We start from the raw sequence: 19,277 nt of genomic DNA, 5'->3' as shown, positions 1-19,277 counted from the left end.
GTTTCACGATCATACTTCATCGTTCTTGTCGAAGAATCTTCATCGGCAATCCTGGAGGCGCAAGACTCATCACCAGACTCGGACTCTGGAATTGTGCTTCCTGTTCAACCCAATCAAGATTCAACACAGGCGCAACAAACTGCAATTCAGAACCCCTCGCCGATCGTTCAAGATTGGCACTCATTCTCAGAGATGAGAATCGACATCGACAAGTTCGATGGAACTGGTGACTTCCGAATATGGCGCAGGAAGATCTCGGCGCTCCTCGCACAGCAGAAACTCCTGAGGGTGATCCAAGATCCAATTTCTTGGCCACAAGACCTTCCAGAAGATCAGCGAAGCGAGATGTTGGAAACCGCCACAGGTACCATCATATTTCACCTCTCTGACTCAGTTATCCGTCTAGTGGATAGTGAAGACACCCCTGCCAAGATTTGGAAGAAGCTGGATGAGATGTTTCAGTCTAAATCTCTGTCTAATAAGATTTTTCTCAAGGAAAGGCTCTTTGGTTTCAGAATGGAAACTGAGAAAAGTTTAGAACAGAATTTAGATGAGTTTCTCAAGATGAACATAGAGTTGGCTAACTCGGGTGAGAAAGAAGACCTTAGTGATGAAAACAAGGCAATCATCATCCTCAACTCTCTTCCAGATGCTTATAGAGAGGTCAAATCAGCCATCAAGTATGGCAGGACCTCCATAACCCTGGACGAAGTTATCTCTGCACTAAAGTCCAGGGAATTGGAAATCAAGACTGATAAGAAGAACAGTGGAGGTGAAAATCACCTGGCCAGAGGAAGAACTCAAGAAAGGTCAAATGGCTCAAACAAAGGAAAAGGGAAAGGAAAGAACCGTGCAAGATCCAACACCCCTGCTCCCAATTCTGATGCACAAAGAAAGTGTTATCACTGTGGCAAGCTGGGCCACATAAAGAAAGAGTGCTACTCCTGGATCAAGAAGAACAAAGACTCCTCCTCAAAACCTACCACAGGTGGCCAAGAGACTCAAGATTCGGCTAACATTGGAGACGGCTATGACAGTGGTGAAGTCCTCACTGTGGCCGACAGTGAAAACCTCTCTGAATGGATCTTGGACTCTGGGTGCACCTATCACATGACTAACAATCAACACTGGCTTAGAGACTTCAAGGAAGTGGATGGTGGTAAGGTTGTAATGGGAAACAATGAGACCTGTTTGGTCTCAGGCATTGGCTCAGTGTGCTTTAAGATGCATGATGGGGTTACCAGGACTCTAAGGGATGTAAGGCTTGTTCCCAAGCTGTCAAGGAACTTGATATCTCTAGGTGTCCTTGATGACCTAGGCTACACCAACAAGACTGCAAATGGTGTGATGAAGATCAGCAAAGGCTCCCTGGTTGCCTTGAAAGGCAAGAAAATTGCTGGATTGTACTACCTTCAGGGAGAGACTCTTGCTGGTCACTCTGCTGTGGTAACATCCACTGAAGACCAGAAAGCCAAGCTGTGGCACTGCAGACTGGGCCACATCAGTGAGAGAGGCCTGCAAATCATGAGTGATCAGAAGCTTCTTGGAAAGGACAAGATCAGCAAAGTCGACTTCTGTGAGCACTGCATCATGGGAAAGCAGCATCGACTGAAGTTCAATGTTGGCAAGCATCACACTCAGCACATCCTAGAGTATGTTCATTCAGATCTTTGGGGCCCTGCCAAGCTGCCAACCCATGGAGGTAACCTCTATTTCCTGTCTATTGTTGATGATTATTCAAGAAAGGTTTGGGTTTTTCTGATAAAAAACAAAAGCCAGGCCCTAGAGAAGTTTAAGGAGTGGCAAACCTTAGTTGAAAACCTGACTGACAGAAAGATTAAGACCCTTAGGACTGACAATGGGTTAGAGTTTTGTAATGAGGAGTTTAGGAGTCATTGTGCCAAGTTAGGTATCCAGAGACATAAGACTGTTAGGTTAACCCCACAGCAAAATGGTGTTGCTGAGCGCATGAATAGAACCTTACTAAACAAGGCTAGGTGTATGTTGTTTAGTTCAGGTTTACCTAAAACCTTTTGGGGAGAAGCCATGGTCACTGCCTCTTACCTTGTGAATAGAAGTCCCTCTAGTGCTCTCCAGTTTAAGACTCCAGAAGAGGTTTGGTCTAAGGCTCCACCAGATCTTAGCAACCTTAGAACCTTTGGCTGTTCTGCTTATGCTCACCAAAGTGTAGGTAAGCTTGAACCTAGAACCTTGAAGTGCATTTTTCTAGGGTATCCTCAGGGCACCAAAGGTTATAGATTGTGGGTTAGAGAGGGACCTGGCTTTAAGACCATCAATAGCCGTGATGTTGTGTTTAATGAAAATGATTTTCCCTGTTACAATGGCACTAACTCCTCTGCAGGTCAAGCCTCTCAAAGTACTAACCCTGCAGGGACTTTGGAAACTGTCATTGAGCTTGCACATGACAGTGTAACCACTGATCAGACAGCACTCAATGATGATGGTCAGGATCAGGTGGAGCTGGAGGATAATACCAGCAACTCTGCATCAGAGAGACCTCAAGGTTCACAGCATGATTCTCACATCCCTGAGCCAGTACATCAAAGTGAAGGTCAAGCATGTGAATCTCAAGGATCAGAACCTATGGATGTGTCTGACTACCAACTTGTGAGAGATAGAAGCAAGAGAGTCACAAAACCTACTCAGAGATATGGCTTCACAGCCTATTCAGAACTGCTTGCTTATGCTTTCACATCAGCTATTGAAGTCACAATGAAGGAGCCTATGAATTACATGGAAGCTGTTTCTTGTTCAGATTCACAAGAATGGATCAAGGCTATGCAAGAGGAGATGAACTCTCTGTACAAGAATCAGACTTGGATTATAGTCAAAAGGCCTAGAGATCAGAAACCTGTAGCTTGCAGATGGCTATACAAGCTCAAGGAAGGATCTAGTGAATCTGAGCCTCTGAGGTTCAAGGCTCGGCTGGTAGCTAAAGGTTTCACTCAGGTGGAGGGTATTGACTACAATGAAATTTTTTCCCCTGTGGTCAAGTACAAGACCATCAGAATTATGTTGGCTCTAGTGGCACAGTTCGACTTGGAGATGCATCAGATGGACGTCAAGACAGCATTCCTTCATGGTGATTTGGAGGAGACTATATTCATGGAGCAACCTGAAGGCTTTGAAGTTCATCAAGATCAGAACATGGTTTGTCTGTTGAAGAAAGCTCTATATGGCTTGAAGCAGTCTCCACGCCAATGGTACAAGAGATTTGACTGCTTCATGATCAGTCAAGGGTTCAGTAGAAGCTCTTATGACTCTTGCTTGTACTACAAGGGTCAAAAGGTTCTTGAAGGTGTGTTTCTACTGCTGTATGTAGATGACATGCTACTGATCAGCAAGTCACTGGAGTGTGTTGAAGACCTCAAAAAGCTGCTCAGTTCAGAGTTTGATATGAAGGATTTAGGTGGAGCTAGAAAAATCCTTGGTATCAGCATCTCAAGACAAAGAAGTTCAGAGTCTTTAGTCCTTTCTCAGCAAGACTACATAGAAAAGGTTATCAGGAAATTTTCTATGACTGACTCAAAGGTTGTCAAGCAACCCCTTGGCTCACACTTCAAGCTCTCACATACTCAAAGTCCACAGACCAGAGCTGATTTTGAGTATATGAAGAATGTTCCTTATTCCAGTGCTGTGGGATCTATCATGTACTCTATGATCTGCACGCGTCCTGATCTGGCTCAGGCTATCAGTACTCTAAGCAGGTACATGTCAAATCCAGGCAAGGAACATTGGCTAGCTATGAAGTGGCTCTTGAGATACTTATCAGGAACCTCAGATATTGGTCTGGTGTACAAGAAAACTGGAAACAAGGTTGAGGTTGAGGGCTATGTGGACTCAGACTTTGCTGGTGATGTTGACAGTCGTAAGTCCACTACTGCTTACTTCTTCTTGTTGTGTGGAAACTGCATCAGCTGGAAGTCTCAACTCCAACCTGTGGTCACTCTCTCCACTGCTGAAGCTGAATATGTGGCGGCCACTGAGGCTGTCAAAGAAGGCATTTGGCTACAGGGAATGCTAAAGGAGTTAAAGGTGTTTGAAGGCACTGTGACAGTGTTTTCTGACAGCCAAAGTGCCATTCATCTTTGCAAGAATCCTGTGTTCCACGACAGGACTAAACACGTGGATATCAAGTATCACTTCATTCGTGACAAGATATCTGATGGCGAGATAAACATTGCAAAGGTTGGTACTGATGACAATCCAACTGATTGTGGCACTAAGGTGGTTACCCTTGGAAAGTTTAGACATTGTCTTAAGCTTTTGAGGGTGGAGTCAGCTTGAAGACAAGCTGGAAATCGAACGATGAATCTAGAAGGAATGCCTGTAATGGGCATGTACGGTTTGCACTGAGGAGAAGAAGTTGCTGGATCCAGCTGAGGTGGAGATTGTAAGGATCAGCTGCATCAACAACATCATACACACAAGCTACTTATGACGTGGCGCAATCCTGTGAAGCGGTTAGAGACCAACGGCTGAGAAGCTTTCGTATTGTGTATATTAGTTCGAACGTTTACTCTGTTTGTATCGCTTTATTTTCTGTTACTGAAAACTGAGAAAAACTTTGAGAGATTGTTTGCGAGAGAAAGAAGAAAAGATTGTGCGAGTGTGAGAGGATTGTTCTCTAGGTTATTCTCGTAGGAACTGTTTTCTTCATCGCGAGCTGAGGAGTTTGTCTCAGAAGCGTGAACCAGCGTAGAGTTCCATTGATTCTTCAGTGCAAATCGAACTTCCTTGTTCTAGAGGAGTTCGCGGGGATTAGGCTCGTTAACGCCGAACCTCGTCAACAATTCTCGGTGTTCTTCGTTCCTTTTATTTCTCTTTTATTTTTGAATTGATTGGTTGCGTGAGCTGGAAGTAAGATCGTCAGACTTAATTTTTGGATGCGATTTCCTACAAAAATGATGAATTATAATGTTATTTATATTATACCAATTAAGTATTTAACAATTTATAATCCATCGCTTTCCATTATTTCATTGCAAACAAAGCCTCAGTGCATAGTAATATTCTGTCTAGAAGCTTGTAGGCTAATTATGTGCATATCGTTTAAGTTTTTTTTTTTTTTTAAGAATGAGTCGTTTCGTCAAAGTTTATAGCAATAAGTCTTCTCCGCTTGGAGTTAGAACAATGTCTCCACTATTTAAGGAATTAAAAAAAAAAAAAAAGCATCCCAGTTTTTGTCGCCAATATATGCATACTTAATCAGTTATTTTTCATACATATAATCAAATTTGTTATTAAATAAACATAAATGAACGTATGAAATATCATTTTCGACAAGAACTGATGCAAAAATTAAGATAAGAAGCGTGTTCTTTGTTTTTTTCTTTCTTTCTACTTTATATATATAGATCAAATACAGCTCAATATAAATATAGTTAATTGATCACCATCATCAAATAGTTATAAAGCCAGTCATATAGACTGGTGGACAATCCCATGACACAGAGTTGTTTGAAATTGAATCGAGTTCTGGTGGGAAAATAACGATTTAATATATAAAATTATAAAAATCTAAACACATGATTGAAAAATAAAAAATTAATTATTGTTTCGGTTCGCTTGTTAATGACAACACAATCATGGTAAAGTATCACGTTACTCTGATTTCACCAAAAAGATTAGTACAATAAAAGCATAATTTATGTGACAAAAAAAAATATTGCCTTTTTTATAAATATTTATTTTGGTTAAGAAAACGTACGCGTTTTGAAAGTTTCGAGTTTCTAGCTTTCAATGTGTAGTGGATGATCAATGGAAGCCATTATTTGTCCCCAATTTGGTTTAAAACACGCGCTTTTTTGTTCGTGTAACTACCCACGACCTTCAAACTAGCTAATATGATGCGATATTTATGTGGCGCGTTTTTTCAGACGCTTCATGAAGCGTGGCCTTTGTTATCTCAATTTGAATTTAGAAAGCGCAAAGACAAGAATAAAACCAGCTTGATTAACGCGGATAAGTAAAGAAAGCCAAAAGAACAAATAAATATCTGTCCAATGTCCATAATGGTAAATAGATCATTTTTTTTTGTATTTCTATATATTTTGAATAGTCTTAGCGCCAAATTCACACCCAACTGTGACTTTACAGGCAATATAGTCATTTATTCAATTTCACCGACACTGAAATCCAGAATATGGTTAGCTAAGAAGGGGCTGTGACTTACTTCCTTTCACAGACGTGTAAAAATAGCAGTGGGTTATTTTCGTTGTCATCATAATGAAAATCAAGATTAAAATACGACTAAATGTGGTAACTTAGTGGTGACCACTTCTACTTTACTAATTTAAATTTTAAAGTCTATTTCCAATTTATGGGTTCCATTCCTATCTTGAAAAAAAAAATTGCCCTAATATAACATTAAATTAGGGATACTAAATGCTACATGCTACTGTCATGCAATTTTTAGTTATTTGGAACATCAATACTAATTTAACCAACAAATATTATATAAAACATTATAATTTATAATAATATTTATTAATATTCAGATAATACATATTTACCATCAATGATTCTTAACTTTGAAAATATATATATATATTGATGAGTTTATTAATATATATATTGTTTTCAAATAAAAATATTTTAAAATTGAAAAATACTTATTAGCTATATAAATGGCAAAATTAACCATATATATATATATATTTTGAAATATAGAATATGTAATTAAAAATGATGTTGAATGGTGGTGATTACATGCTCTATCGAAAGAGGAATTTCCTCCGACCAAATGAGTTTATTGTCTTGAAAATAGCGAAAACTGTCAAGCCATGGTTAGTCATATTAGCTTACCAATAGATGTTCGACACTAAACTCCTAGAAAAGGGGGTAATAAACTAGATATTTCAGACAAAATAGACCAAAATTCGTTAATTAATGAAGAGTGAATTTCAAAACGTGAACTATGTGTTTTTGTATCTGACTCCACCAAGTGGATAGATAACCTCACATTTAAGGTTCACAATAAGCTGAGACATAGATCAATAGCCTCTGCTTCTTTAATTGAGAAGTTGTCTGGAAACTCTACCCGAACAACTCAATTTGTTGGAAAGATAAAGAAAGAAGTATCGTTCAATCTTCAATTTCTTCATGCCTCAGATCCTCCGTTTGAGCCTATGAGAGATACTATTTGTACAAATAAGAATCCCTTTCGTTATTCAAGACTTACAAATCGTAAGAGTTCATGAATTCAATACAGGAATATATTACTTTACAGTTTCATATATGATTGATCTATGGAGCAATTACGTTTATTAGAAGTAGCAATAGTGTACTAATGCTATGACAAAACATTCATAACTTCACATGGGAAGACAATAAATTACGCAAAGAAAGACTATAAACTTGAATTTCGAAAGATGAAACAGTTACCAAATTTGAAAAAAAAACTATGAGTTTATATGACATTCTTAGTTGCATAAAAACAAATAAATTTTAAAATTTATACCTAACATTTAATATACATCAGATCAGATTATCATACAGCGATATAAACAATGAAATATATAAATATACGTAAAAAAAAGTGTTATTGTTTTATATATACCAAAGATTTATTCAGAGTTTACACCAAAAGAACAAATATACATATAAAATAACATCAAAACTCACTTTTTTTTGTTTGTTTTTTAATTTTACAGTAAAAAAATAGATATATAATTGCGTGACACATTTTGATCTTCAAAAATTTTACTAAAAAAAGCATATGGAGTCTTTTTGCAAACGTCACAAAGTGAATTCCAACTCAATATCGAGACACACCGACTGTATTTTAAGCCTTTGTACTGATAATACCACTATACCTTTTTTATGTATCAAAATCAATATTGTTAGGGACGGACATTAAAACATCATCACCACTATTGTTATATATTTTTTATTTGCGAACTGAAAAATTAACCATGTACAACACAGATATTGTTGTTGTCGTTAAGGGCTGGATTTCCAACGAAACAATTTTTTTTTTTATTTTTTTTTATTTATTTTATTTTTTAATTTTATGACCGAATATTTGAGTTATGATTAAATCAAACGATTATTAAGTAAATAAAAAAAAAAATCGTTAAGTGACGCGACGCCTTAGATTATAAATTAAATTCAACAACGCATAATTAACAATAATAATAAAAACGAACATAAATAATTGGAAGTCATGTCTTTTCTTAAAATAAATTAATTTAATTAATTTAATTTATTTTTAAGTAAATATATACTAATAATTAAATAAAATTATAAAATGACTTATTTTAATTGGAGGGACACCAAACGAGACAAAAAAAAAAAAGAGAATACCAGTTCTTCAGCTATTTTTGCACACTTCTAATTATTTTATAAATAGGAAGTAACGTCCAAAATTACATATATCCGCAGTTTACCAACAATATTAGTCATACAGTGAGCAATAAATATGCAGATATTTAGTTCCTTTTTTATTGATTATATATATATTATATTTTTTTTTTTACAAAAATCAATAATTATATTTTACTATACACGCGTAGACAATGTGTATGACTCCTAGAGATAATCAATTATCTTATCGTTTTATTTTTGTTGAAAAAAAAATCATGTTTTCCAGAAGAATATGAAACCTCCTAAAATAAAGAGAAATCTTACCATCCTATAAGATTTCCTTCATTAATTTAACAACGCGTCGAATTTGTATAATATAAAATCCGGATGCAATAAATTGGTTTAAAGTGGCTCACATGTTTATTTATTATTTACCACATATATAGAAAAATACAATAACAGAGGAAAATTCAGAAAATTTGTTCCCTTTAGTTTCTTTTTTTCCCTTTCAAATAAAAATAAGAAGAAGATATATCACATGCGTAATAATTTATTTAAAAAAATCCCTCAAAAAATCATTTTCTTACAAAAATTAGCATAATTTCCAGGAAAAAATAGAAAAAGAAAAAGAAAAAAAAAATGAGCGAACCACTAGGCACCAATCATGGCAGGCACGAGATATGAAATTGCATAAAAATCAACGAAAGTTGGTTTGTAATTGTGTGGATGTTTTAGGCTGAAGCCAAACCTGGCTTTGCCCAGCCCAGTCAGACCCAGAAAAGTCAGCCTAAACTCACGTGTCACCCTCACACGCATGCATGGCATGGGAATAAATAAACAAATATATCTATATGTTTGTAAAATAAAATCCTCTTAACGTATCATTTTTCACCCAAAATAAAATAAAATTAGTAAATTTGAAAAAAATAATAACGAAATATAAAAAGCCCTTAAAGCACTAGTTTCGCCCACAAACCAGCATTCATTTCTGTGCTTCAACCAACCAACTCTGACCCATCATCTTCTTCTTCTTCTTCTTCTTCCTCTTTTTCCCTTGTTTCTCTATTATTAACCCAAAAAACAACTTCCTCTTCTTTATTTAAATACAAAATTAGTAAAATTATTTGTATAACACACACATATATAGCCTGATTTTAATTTATTTGTAACAAATAAAACGAGCCTTGTGACTGAAAGAGAGGAAGCTTTTTTTTTTTCCTTTCCTTTTTTTGAGTTTTGAAATATGGAGTGCATGGAAGCCAAGGCTTTGAGGCCGAGTTTATGCGGCGAGTTGGCTCAGAACGAGTTCGTGGATGAGATTTTCTACAATACGGCGACTCACACCGCCGTATCGTGCGTCTCCAGCGAAGACTCGCTCGTCGACGAGTTTCTCGACCTCCAAAACGTTGAATTCGAAGAGAAGCGAGAAGATGAAGAAAAAGAAGACGAAGGAGAAGAAAAGTGTTCTCTCTCCTTTGACCACGAAAATTCAAACCTCTCTGGTCCCTTCTCCGAACTCGCCAGCGAACTCGCTGTTCCCGTAAGAACAATTCATTTTTCTTCTCTTTTTATACATTTAAAAACCTTTTTTTAAGGGGAAAAAATAAATTAAAAACCTATTTACTGCTGAACATATAAACCTATCTTCAAATATCTTTATTTTTGTTTTTTCCGCCGGGAAAATTATTGAATATGATTTGATTGTGCAAAAATTTATATCAGCGAAATTCTGTAATTTTAATTTTAAATATTTTTGTTATTTATTTTTCAGGACGATGATATAGCAGGATTAGAATGGGTTTCACATTTCGTAGACGACTCATTCTCTGAATTCCCTCTCTACAACTCAATCAACAACCAGATCCGAGCACCGAACCGGGTCGAACCGGTTCCGGTCCGGTCCAAGCCGGTTTTCGCGCCATCCTACTCATCAATTCCGGTGAAGCCTAGGACGAAGCGGTCCAGACCGGGGACGACTCGTCCCTCGCCACTGAGTCCACTCAGCGAGTCGTCGTCGTCATCCTCGTCTTCCTCTTCTCCGTCGTCTTTAGGATTCGGATTCTCGCCGAGTCTCCTGTTCGCGGCCCCGCCGCCGGAGAGGAAGAAGGCGAGGAGAAAGTCTCCGGCGACGATTCAGGCCGGTCCGATGTTCCAGAGGCGGTGTAGCCACTGCCAGGTTCAGAAGACTCCGCAGTGGAGGACCGGTCCGCTGGGAGCGAAGACGCTCTGCAACGCTTGCGGTGTGAGGTTCAAGTCCGGTCGGCTCTTCCCGGAGTACAGGCCGGCTTGTAGTCCGACTTTCTCCAGCGAAGTTCATTCCAACAGCCATAGGAAAGTGGTTGAGATGAGGAAGAAGAAAGAAGTTCTCGGACCCGGATCCGGATCCGAATCCGGGTTCAACCATATCATATCTAGTTTCTGAAATAAATGCTTATTTAGGTTTTTTTAGGCTACTTTACTCTTTTTTTTTTCTTTCCAGAATTTTTTTGCTAAAAGTAAACGGTTCAATTTTGACCCGGTTAATTTAGTATTTTTATTTTTATGGTTTAGATTTAGGTAACTTGTTGCTTATTTAGGTGCTTAATCAGTGGTAGAATTTTTTTTTTTAAAATGTGTTTTTTGTAGCAATTTGTTTTGTTGCTGGCTTAATTAGGGGAATGAGGGTATCTAGATATTTAGTTTTTGACCGTTTTGATTTTTTGCAGATTACAAATGTTGAAAATATCTATGACCTCATAACATTTTCATTTTAGTTTTTGTAATATATTTATGTAATATAATAGCGAAGGCTGTTGTGTATTATCATCACTATATATTATATCACCTAAATCCAGCGAGCGTTAAGTCAACAGAGCACAAAAGAAAGACAAGTGTTTTGAATTTAAATTAAAGAAAAAGACGTTTTTATTTCATTTGATTTTTCAAAAGAGTGATTTATAGATGTATAGATAGTGATACATTCACTGATACACAAGATTAAGCAATCTTTGTTCTCTAATATATATTTTAAAATAAACACAAAACGATTTGTGAAGCACTTATATTAGTATTTCTGTCGGCACCGAATCTACTTGAATAAGAGTACGCTAAATAATCTCATGTAGCTTGTTTCATTAGGTATGTGTTTTTAATAATTTTTATTCTTTCAAAATTTCAACAAAAAAAATTACAGTTTATTTCAAATCGGGTTTTCTCTAGTATATATTAAAGTTAAAAAGTGGCGTAAATGTAAATCTACTGTTTTAATGCAATACGTTAAAAACCTTATCTTATTGATTAAATAGTTCTCATCTACTTTTTCATATGGTTTTTGGTTTGGTTGGATTTTATTGCAATACGGGATTTGGATGTCATAGACTCATAAGTAGTTGAAAAGTTCTTTACACCGTTAGCTAAACGTAGAATAGAAATGCCTAAATTATTTTTCATTTTTCTTCAAATTAAAGAAAAAGTTAGGTAACCTAAGATAGGTCATATCTTAGGCGTTAGTTTCTATAAAAAGTAAACGATCAAAACTTATTTTACAATTTATAGTTAAAAAAAAAAAAAAAAAATGGGTGGCTATTATAATAGTACTAAAAAAAAACCCACGAATCAAGGCGAGGCTGCCCAGTAATGGGCCGTATATCAATAATTTGAGTTGGCCCATACAAAATGGGGCCCAGATTAGTTGGCACGTCTTTATCACGTGCCAATTTTGTCTGCCGCCATGACTGCTGTGATGAAAAGTCAAGGTCAACAGTTGTGGAGCTTCAACGAACCTTTCACATTCAATAGTTTTTGTTTTACGTTTTTGACTGACTTGGCGAGAATTTCAGAAGCATTGGACTCGGAAAGCACTGCAAAATAACATAACAGTAACTATTTTTAAAAAAATATTTGTATAACTAATTTTTAAGATGATAGAAATAGAATTAGAAATTGACAGTAATAATACTATTTACTTGACACTTACTAAAAAAAAAAAAAACCAAAATTCAAGTATTGACACATATAGATATTTCGTGATCAATATGTCAGAAAATCAACTCAGTTCGTGACCGATTTAGTATTAGATTTGTTAATATTTGAGTTTTGGTTTATTTTTAGTAAGTGACAAATAATTTGTATTATTATTGTTAATTTTCCAAATAGAATCATAGAATTGAATATTTTATGATAGTATGACGGTTTGTTTCATGCTCTTAATACTATGTATTTTCTTATTCATAAAATTGTTATAGACATGCTTAAAATAAAATTTTGTGTTATTTTCTTGACGAATTTTCAAATTAATGGTGCTATGTTAGATTTTTTAAGTTTTTATTTTCAACCAATTCACATTCATATAATATTTTTTTTCGAACTTATTCTTTTATAACTAAATTAGAAATTTACAAATAATATTAATAATAATGATAATCATCATCATCATCTTGCATGAGCACGTTGAAATGTTGGTATCTGAAATATGTTCATCACTAATAAAAAGAACAGTACTGTACTATAATTTACGTAATATAAGAATCGACCACTTTGTTTTGTGTTTGGATATCTTCTCTTCCTATCGTATTTAAAATTTAAATTATGATACGGGGATAAAGACAAGGACTCTATTAGAAAAAAAGAAAGAAAAGAAAGTTAAAAGTAAAAGTAAAAGTAAATTGGTCTAGTGCATATGATTTTTTTTACAACTTTATAATCATGTGATATGATATCGAGTGTTATTGATCCCTAACAATAAATTATGTTCAATTCGTGTATAAAGAACACACAAAAAAAAAAAAAAAAAAAAAAACACTAATGAAATGGCTTAGCCCTTCCTAGCGTGGCCGAAAGAGGACGATGGACCCTTTTAGTGTCCCTCGAAGCTTTATGTTTTATTGCGTCATTATGTTGACATTATCGACAATTACAAGTGTGAATCTTGATTTGATCTGATAATGTTTCAAATAATAGTCATATATCTATCTTACTATATCATGGTTTGCTTTGTATGTATGGTATGGCATATTCACTTTTGTTCGGTTGCATCTAGTTGGATTTCCACCACAGCACATGATAAATAATATTCCTTTTCATTTATTGGAAGTTTGGAACGAACACTAAAAGTTGTTTCTCTTTCCGTTACTGATGTTTAAAGCAAAGATTTAAATACCGTTACCGTTCTGAGGTTCAAAATTTATTGGTAACCGTCGGTACCGTAAATGAATACCGGGGAAAGCAGGAAAAAAAGGAAACTGGTACCGTTGAACTTACCGTTACCGTTGAGGAATACCGTCAAATACCGTATTTACCGAGAGGAATCCAGAAAAAAATATACAAAAAACATACATAGTACGTATGATAAAATTCATAAAATTAAAAATAGTGTACAATATTTCAATACATTACCAAATTACAAACACAAAGTTCAATAGTACAAACCAAAATGATAAAGTTCAATAGTAAAAACCAAAATTATAAAGTTCAACACAATCCACTAAATACCATAGTTCAAATTCAACATAAAAGAAATAATTTGAACTAAATCATAAAAAACTAACGATAAATTTCGTAAAGAACACTAAATATCATCAGATTTTAAGAATTGTCGGTATTTTACCACTTACCGGTAAGTTTCCGTCGGTATGCGTAAAAATTGCCTAAAGATTGTCGGAAAGTGGACGGTTTCCCCGGAATCCAAGAAAAAAACGGAAAGTGAATGGTTTTGTACATACCGGTGCCGGGACTTTGAAAAAAACGGTTTCCAGACTGGTTTCCGTCCGGTTTCCCCGGAATTTCAAACCATGGTTTAGAGTCGAAATTCTATTTTTACTTTAAATTATCCTTAAATATTACACTAATGCTAAACGTCAGTGCCAACAACGCATTTCAGCGCTTATGTGGCCTATAATTATAAGCAACTGTTTATTTTTTGGGACCCACAACTTTTCTTTTTATTTGATGCTGATTATCAATAATCTAAATATTAAAGCCTCCCCATTTTCACGTGTTACCAACTTACCGTTAATGATCAAATTGAAAGTAACTACTTTTATTTTATTTTATTATATATATACTGTATGGGGTAGTCATGTCAAAGTTGAAATTTCAAATTTTTACTATTCTTGAACTTACACCAATTTACCATGAATATTCTGAAAGCACAAAATTCAAACATATTAGATTACTAGTTTACTACTGTACCAAGTCTAATAGTACTACTAGCCTCATATTCAATTTATCTCAGCCAATGACATTGGTCTCTCAAGCCCCGCCTCTTAGCAAATTTTCGAGGGCCATTTTCTTTTCCTTATTCCGACCCCCAAATACATAAATTTTGTTCTAATCGGTTTTGCGAGAGAAGTGGGGGACATCGTTAGAGTGAGATTGGTGATTGAAGGGGTCATTAAAATCAGAGTCTTTTTACTAGTGTGGGTTTTTTTTTTTTTTTTTTTTTTTTTTTAATTTGGTCATATTTTTATAGAAGTTCTTGATTTGTGTATTTTGGTTTTAGCTAGTCAGTCGTGTCGTTTTTTTCGCTATTGTGCATTTTTTCAATCGAAGTTCATTTGCAACTTCAGGCGCACTTAAGTCGAAGAGGAGATAGTGAGTTGTTCGCCGACCTCATGATTTCAAGCTCCCGCCGCGAAGGGTTGCTTAATTTACGGGGGTGGAGCTTGAGGAGGTGGTTCTCCAATGGGAGGTTGGAAGGTCTTTGGTTGTTTGTTGCTCGGGTGAGCAACATCCTTGGTTATGTAGGAGTTTATCTTCGTTTGAGAGAATAGAAAATGCTTCGGCAAATCCTATAATGGCCTGGTCCTGTATGGTTGTCTCATAGATTCTCATGCGACACCTTTGGTTTGACTAGTTAGTTTAATGTTTGTGATTTTCTGATTCGTAGTATCTTGCTCATTAGTAGCATTTTTCTTGAATGAAATTTCTTTGATGCAGAAAAAAAAAAATATAACCAGACACGAAATATGAAACGATAAAAGTATACAACTTCGTACACATTTCTCTAAACTCTAAATTAAGAACATCAATTTTAACTGAAAAATAAATAATAAACAATTAAATAACGTCTAAAAAATCAACACCACACAACGCAACTAAAATTCAATTACCACATTTAGAGTGTATACATGTGATTTTTTTTGCATTTCGAAAGCGATATTATAAAAAGGGACAATTAAACCAGTAACTTTAATAGTCCACCATCCTTTTAAAAAATAGCACAAGTTTCATTTTATTAAGAAAATAACTCACTAGACCGAAGTTAATTAAATTATATGTTGAGTTAATTTAATTAATTGAACAGTTAATTTAATTAGTTAATTTAATTAACTTCGGCCTGATGAGTTATTTCCCTAATAAAATAAAATTAGGTTAGATCTTTAAAATCATAGAATCCACGGATAAGGGTTTAAGAAATAATAATTAAAAAGCCATGGCCTTTTGACTTTAGCTAGGTAGGTAGGTAAATAATCCTTTAGATAAAAAAATAAGATAACTAATCCCTCCACGAACATAGTTAAAAGAATACAGCACTGATTTATTTTACTATTTTTTTTTTCTTCAGGGTAAAATACTGCTTTGCCTCTAAAAAATATGCAGGAATATCCAAGACGTGTAAGCAAATAACTAGTGTTACAAAGAATTGTGGCGTTCCTTAGCTATCAAGGACATTGTTTTTTTGTTTTTTGTTTTTGTAAATTTTATGGCATCAAAATCACCATGAAAAGAATGACGTCCAAGTTTTTCTCTTTTTTTTTAATGTACCTATGAAGCGAAAGTATGAACTACAAAAGAATCCGAATGATAGCGAGACCGACTGCAGATATGGAGACGAGGGTACCTATGCAGTACTTGATCACATCATATTTTGCGGCTTCCACTTGAGCTCTCAATCCATGGATTTCCTGTAAAGATCATCATCCCAGACCAAAAAAAAAAAAAAAAAAAAAAAAAAATTAGGGTGAAACAAAATAGTGTAAACATAACGATAATCCAACCAAAAAGATTCTGTCCATACTCGATCGAGTTTGTTTGTGAGGTTATTTGTTTCGGCATTCTGGTTCGCGAGCTCGTCGCGTATTCGCCTGATCAAATTCAACATCAATAGCAAATTATGGATATCCAGTATCAGACAGAAATAAATAATAACTTTTTAAATTTTTTATTGAGGTTCAGTGATTCTGACCCTCTTTCGAGATTAAGGTCTAGCCGTTGACCTGCAGTAACCTTGTCAATCTCGTATCTGTTTAACGAAATCAAAATCCTTTCAGTAACAACAAAGCTCAAAATGGCAAGTGGAATTGGGTGTACGAGATATACCTAAGTTCACTTCGCATCTTCTCTATATCGGTGCGCAGCTTTTCAGTCTCACGTTGTAACATAGAAAAATGATGCTCCTAATTGAGGTATGATTCATCAAATAAAAATATATTTTAAAAAACAGTCGTACGAGAGATTTTTATAAAGCAAGTAAGCTACTTGGAGTTTCGGTTCAAGTTTGGAAAGCCGTTGAGAAACACTAATCAGAGACGAATCTATTAATAATCCAACTGGTTCCTAAAGGATTTTGACAATGGATCCATACAAGTCTCAATAACAATTGTTTCAAGCAAAATTCCGTCGATGTATCTTTAACATATGCAATATATATCCTTTAATTTCCGAAAATAATAAGAGCTATATCTACTTGCTTGCACAGGGAAATATCAGATAGTGCAAAACTATACCCCAAAATAAAAATAAAAAATCATGTGTCAGAGTATCTAATTACCTTATTCAGCAAGAAAAATTTACAAGAAACCTGAAGATGCAGTAGAAGCTATCTCCTGTTATCCATATTGACTGTTTATTTCTTTCTTTCTTTAATACTTCCATATTGTATGTTCAAGAAGCTTTCATTCACAAACACGTGTCCACTCTCAAATTGACTCGCCCTATAATTTTCTACTAGAAAGTGGCGTACCGACACAAAAAGAGTTTCTTGTTCAGCGTTTCATTCGAACACAAGCACAAATTTCAAGGGAAAAAAGTACTCTTGTCAACATTCCCTGGAAAACTAAACTATATCTAGCTCCAAGTGAGAAAATCATCACAGAAGCCAAAATTCACCGTATCAAAATTATGTGCTCAACACCATATATCTTTAACAAAACCATAACCCAATTCACTTCAGCTCATAGAGATTTCTACAGGTAGGTCTAGTGATTTATAATATTTAAAGAAATAGCCTCCCGATCTTCATATTCTAAGTCAACGAAGAAATTAAAGACAAACACAAGTGTTCTTACCTGGGAACCTTGTACTTCAGATTTGAACTTGGACAAATTTGATTCCTGCATCATCTCAGACTGAAAACATCGAAAATCATTAGCTTTAGATTTTAAAAAACAACAGAAAAAAAGATCAGGCTGAACCATCCGGAACTCGAAAAACTCAATAAAAAATACTTCAAACTTACCTTCTCCATTTCGGCTTTAGAAACAAAAGAGTGAGCAACATTCTCCAAGCTATCATTCAAAACCTCGGTGATCGCAGCCGTAATCGCTTCCGCTTGTTTGGAAGGAACACCCTTCGCCTCCAAACCCCTAACCTAAATTCACAATCACATGTCCATGAGTAGATTAGCTTGAATTTACCTTTATTTTACATATATATCAACACTGGCAATTCCTGATTAAACCTGAATTTCTCCACGAGAGAAATCTTTAAACGCTGCGATTTTTCTCTATTCAACAAGCGTACGTTCGATTCATAGCATTAAATATGAAATTCTATAAAATAACTTTATCAACTGTCCTAATCACTGATATTCGGCAAAACTTCTATAATTCACTGTCCTAATCACTGATCATTTCGGAAAAACTTATGTAGTTAGCAAAATAAATGATCATATTTGTAAAAAATACGCAGTTTCAGAAAGAAATGAATGGAGTAATTACCAGCGCTAGAGTATCGACGAGAAAAGCACGCTTTCCACTGGGTTTCGTGAAATCGGAAATTGCTCTTCTGCAACTGAAATGAGAAACTCCATAGCCGAGCTCCGAACCGGAGAAGAAACTTCGGGATATAGAATTAGTGCCAAAGTATGCAAAGCGCTTACAAACCGCCATAGGAGCAAGGGTTTTTTGGTTCTCGTCGTGGCGATTGATTTTGCAACTTTTCGTTTTGGGCAAGAAATACTCGCACTGGTCGTCTTTCTTTTTCTTTCTCTTACCAAAACTGATACTGATATCAAAACGCTCGTTTAATTTTTAATTTTATTTTTTATTATGTTTTAATAAACGCTCGTTTTATTATATTTTCTAGGATCAACGACAGAGTTGCCGGCGCGTTGCCGCGGATTATCATTGTATAAAATAATTTATGTATACTTAAGTTGAAAAGAGGTGTTTACTTGCTAAATAATTAAGCTAATAATTTTAACTATTTTAAGTTAATTTACAAAGTATATATTAGCACTAAACGTAATGACTAAAAGCATATATTAATTTGAAGAAAAAAAAATCATTTAAAAAATATTGTGTGTATTGGTGGAAAACATTTGTGGTTAAATTGATTTTCATTTCAAACTTCATCTGCGTCTTTCAAATACAAAAAAAAAAAACCCTTCGTCTCCAAATATGACAACTCTAACCATAAATGTATATCATATATATAATATAAAAATCATCTGAATAATTTTTTTTTGTGTTTGCATTTATTTGTGATCATATAATAATACCAATTTTACCAGTAATATATTTTAATATATTTATTTTATTTATGAATATGTGACTTTCGTGATAGTTAAATTTATTATTTCCTTTGTTGTAATTTGTATAGTTTGTTTTGCATCTGTTTTGTTGGAGATATTAGGACTGTAGAGCAAAATTTAATAGCATATTAGGATTTTGCAATTGCAACGAAAGTCGGTTTGTATATGGCTTACGTGTCTTTGCATAAAACTTTGAAGAGAATATATTTGCTTTTTT

General features: G+C 34.8%; 2 protein-coding genes across 2 annotated transcripts; one reads left to right on the top strand and one right to left on the bottom strand.

The window, feature by feature from the left end:
* The first annotated feature begins 9,290 nt into the window (after nucleotides 1-9,290).
* Nucleotides 9,291-11,136, top strand: LOC149387287 (GATA transcription factor 7-like). Its single transcript, XM_089623678.1, has 2 exons — nucleotides 9,291-9,868; nucleotides 10,100-11,136. The coding sequence occupies exons 1-2, from the start codon at nucleotides 9,572-9,574 to the stop codon at nucleotides 10,748-10,750; spliced, it is 948 nt and encodes a 315-aa protein (XP_089479804.1). The 5' UTR covers nucleotides 9,291-9,571; the 3' UTR covers nucleotides 10,751-11,136.
* A 4,595-nt stretch (nucleotides 11,137-15,731) lies between these two features.
* Nucleotides 15,732-19,260, bottom strand: LOC149387286 (protein FMP32, mitochondrial-like). Its single transcript, XM_089624719.1, has 8 exons — nucleotides 19,235-19,260; nucleotides 18,246-18,531; nucleotides 17,765-17,896; nucleotides 17,595-17,654; nucleotides 16,627-16,703; nucleotides 16,493-16,549; nucleotides 16,325-16,391; nucleotides 15,732-16,211 (listed from the first exon to the last, which is right to left on the bottom strand). The coding sequence occupies exons 2-8, from the start codon at nucleotides 18,414-18,416 to the stop codon at nucleotides 16,092-16,094; spliced, it is 684 nt and encodes a 227-aa protein (XP_089480845.1). The 5' UTR covers nucleotides 18,417-18,531; nucleotides 19,235-19,260; the 3' UTR covers nucleotides 15,732-16,091.
* Nucleotides 19,261-19,277: the final 17 nt, after the last annotated feature.

Source organism: Urtica dioica, chromosome 8 (assembly GCF_054948205.1).
Source record: "Urtica dioica subsp. dioica isolate 48M chromosome 8, U.dioica_male_clone48M_v1_H2, whole genome shotgun sequence".
NCBI lineage: Eukaryota > Viridiplantae > Streptophyta > Magnoliopsida > Rosales > Urticaceae > Urtica > Urtica dioica.
The sequence above is the reverse complement of the archived record's forward strand: the minus strand, read 5'-3'. Positions and strand labels throughout refer to the sequence as shown.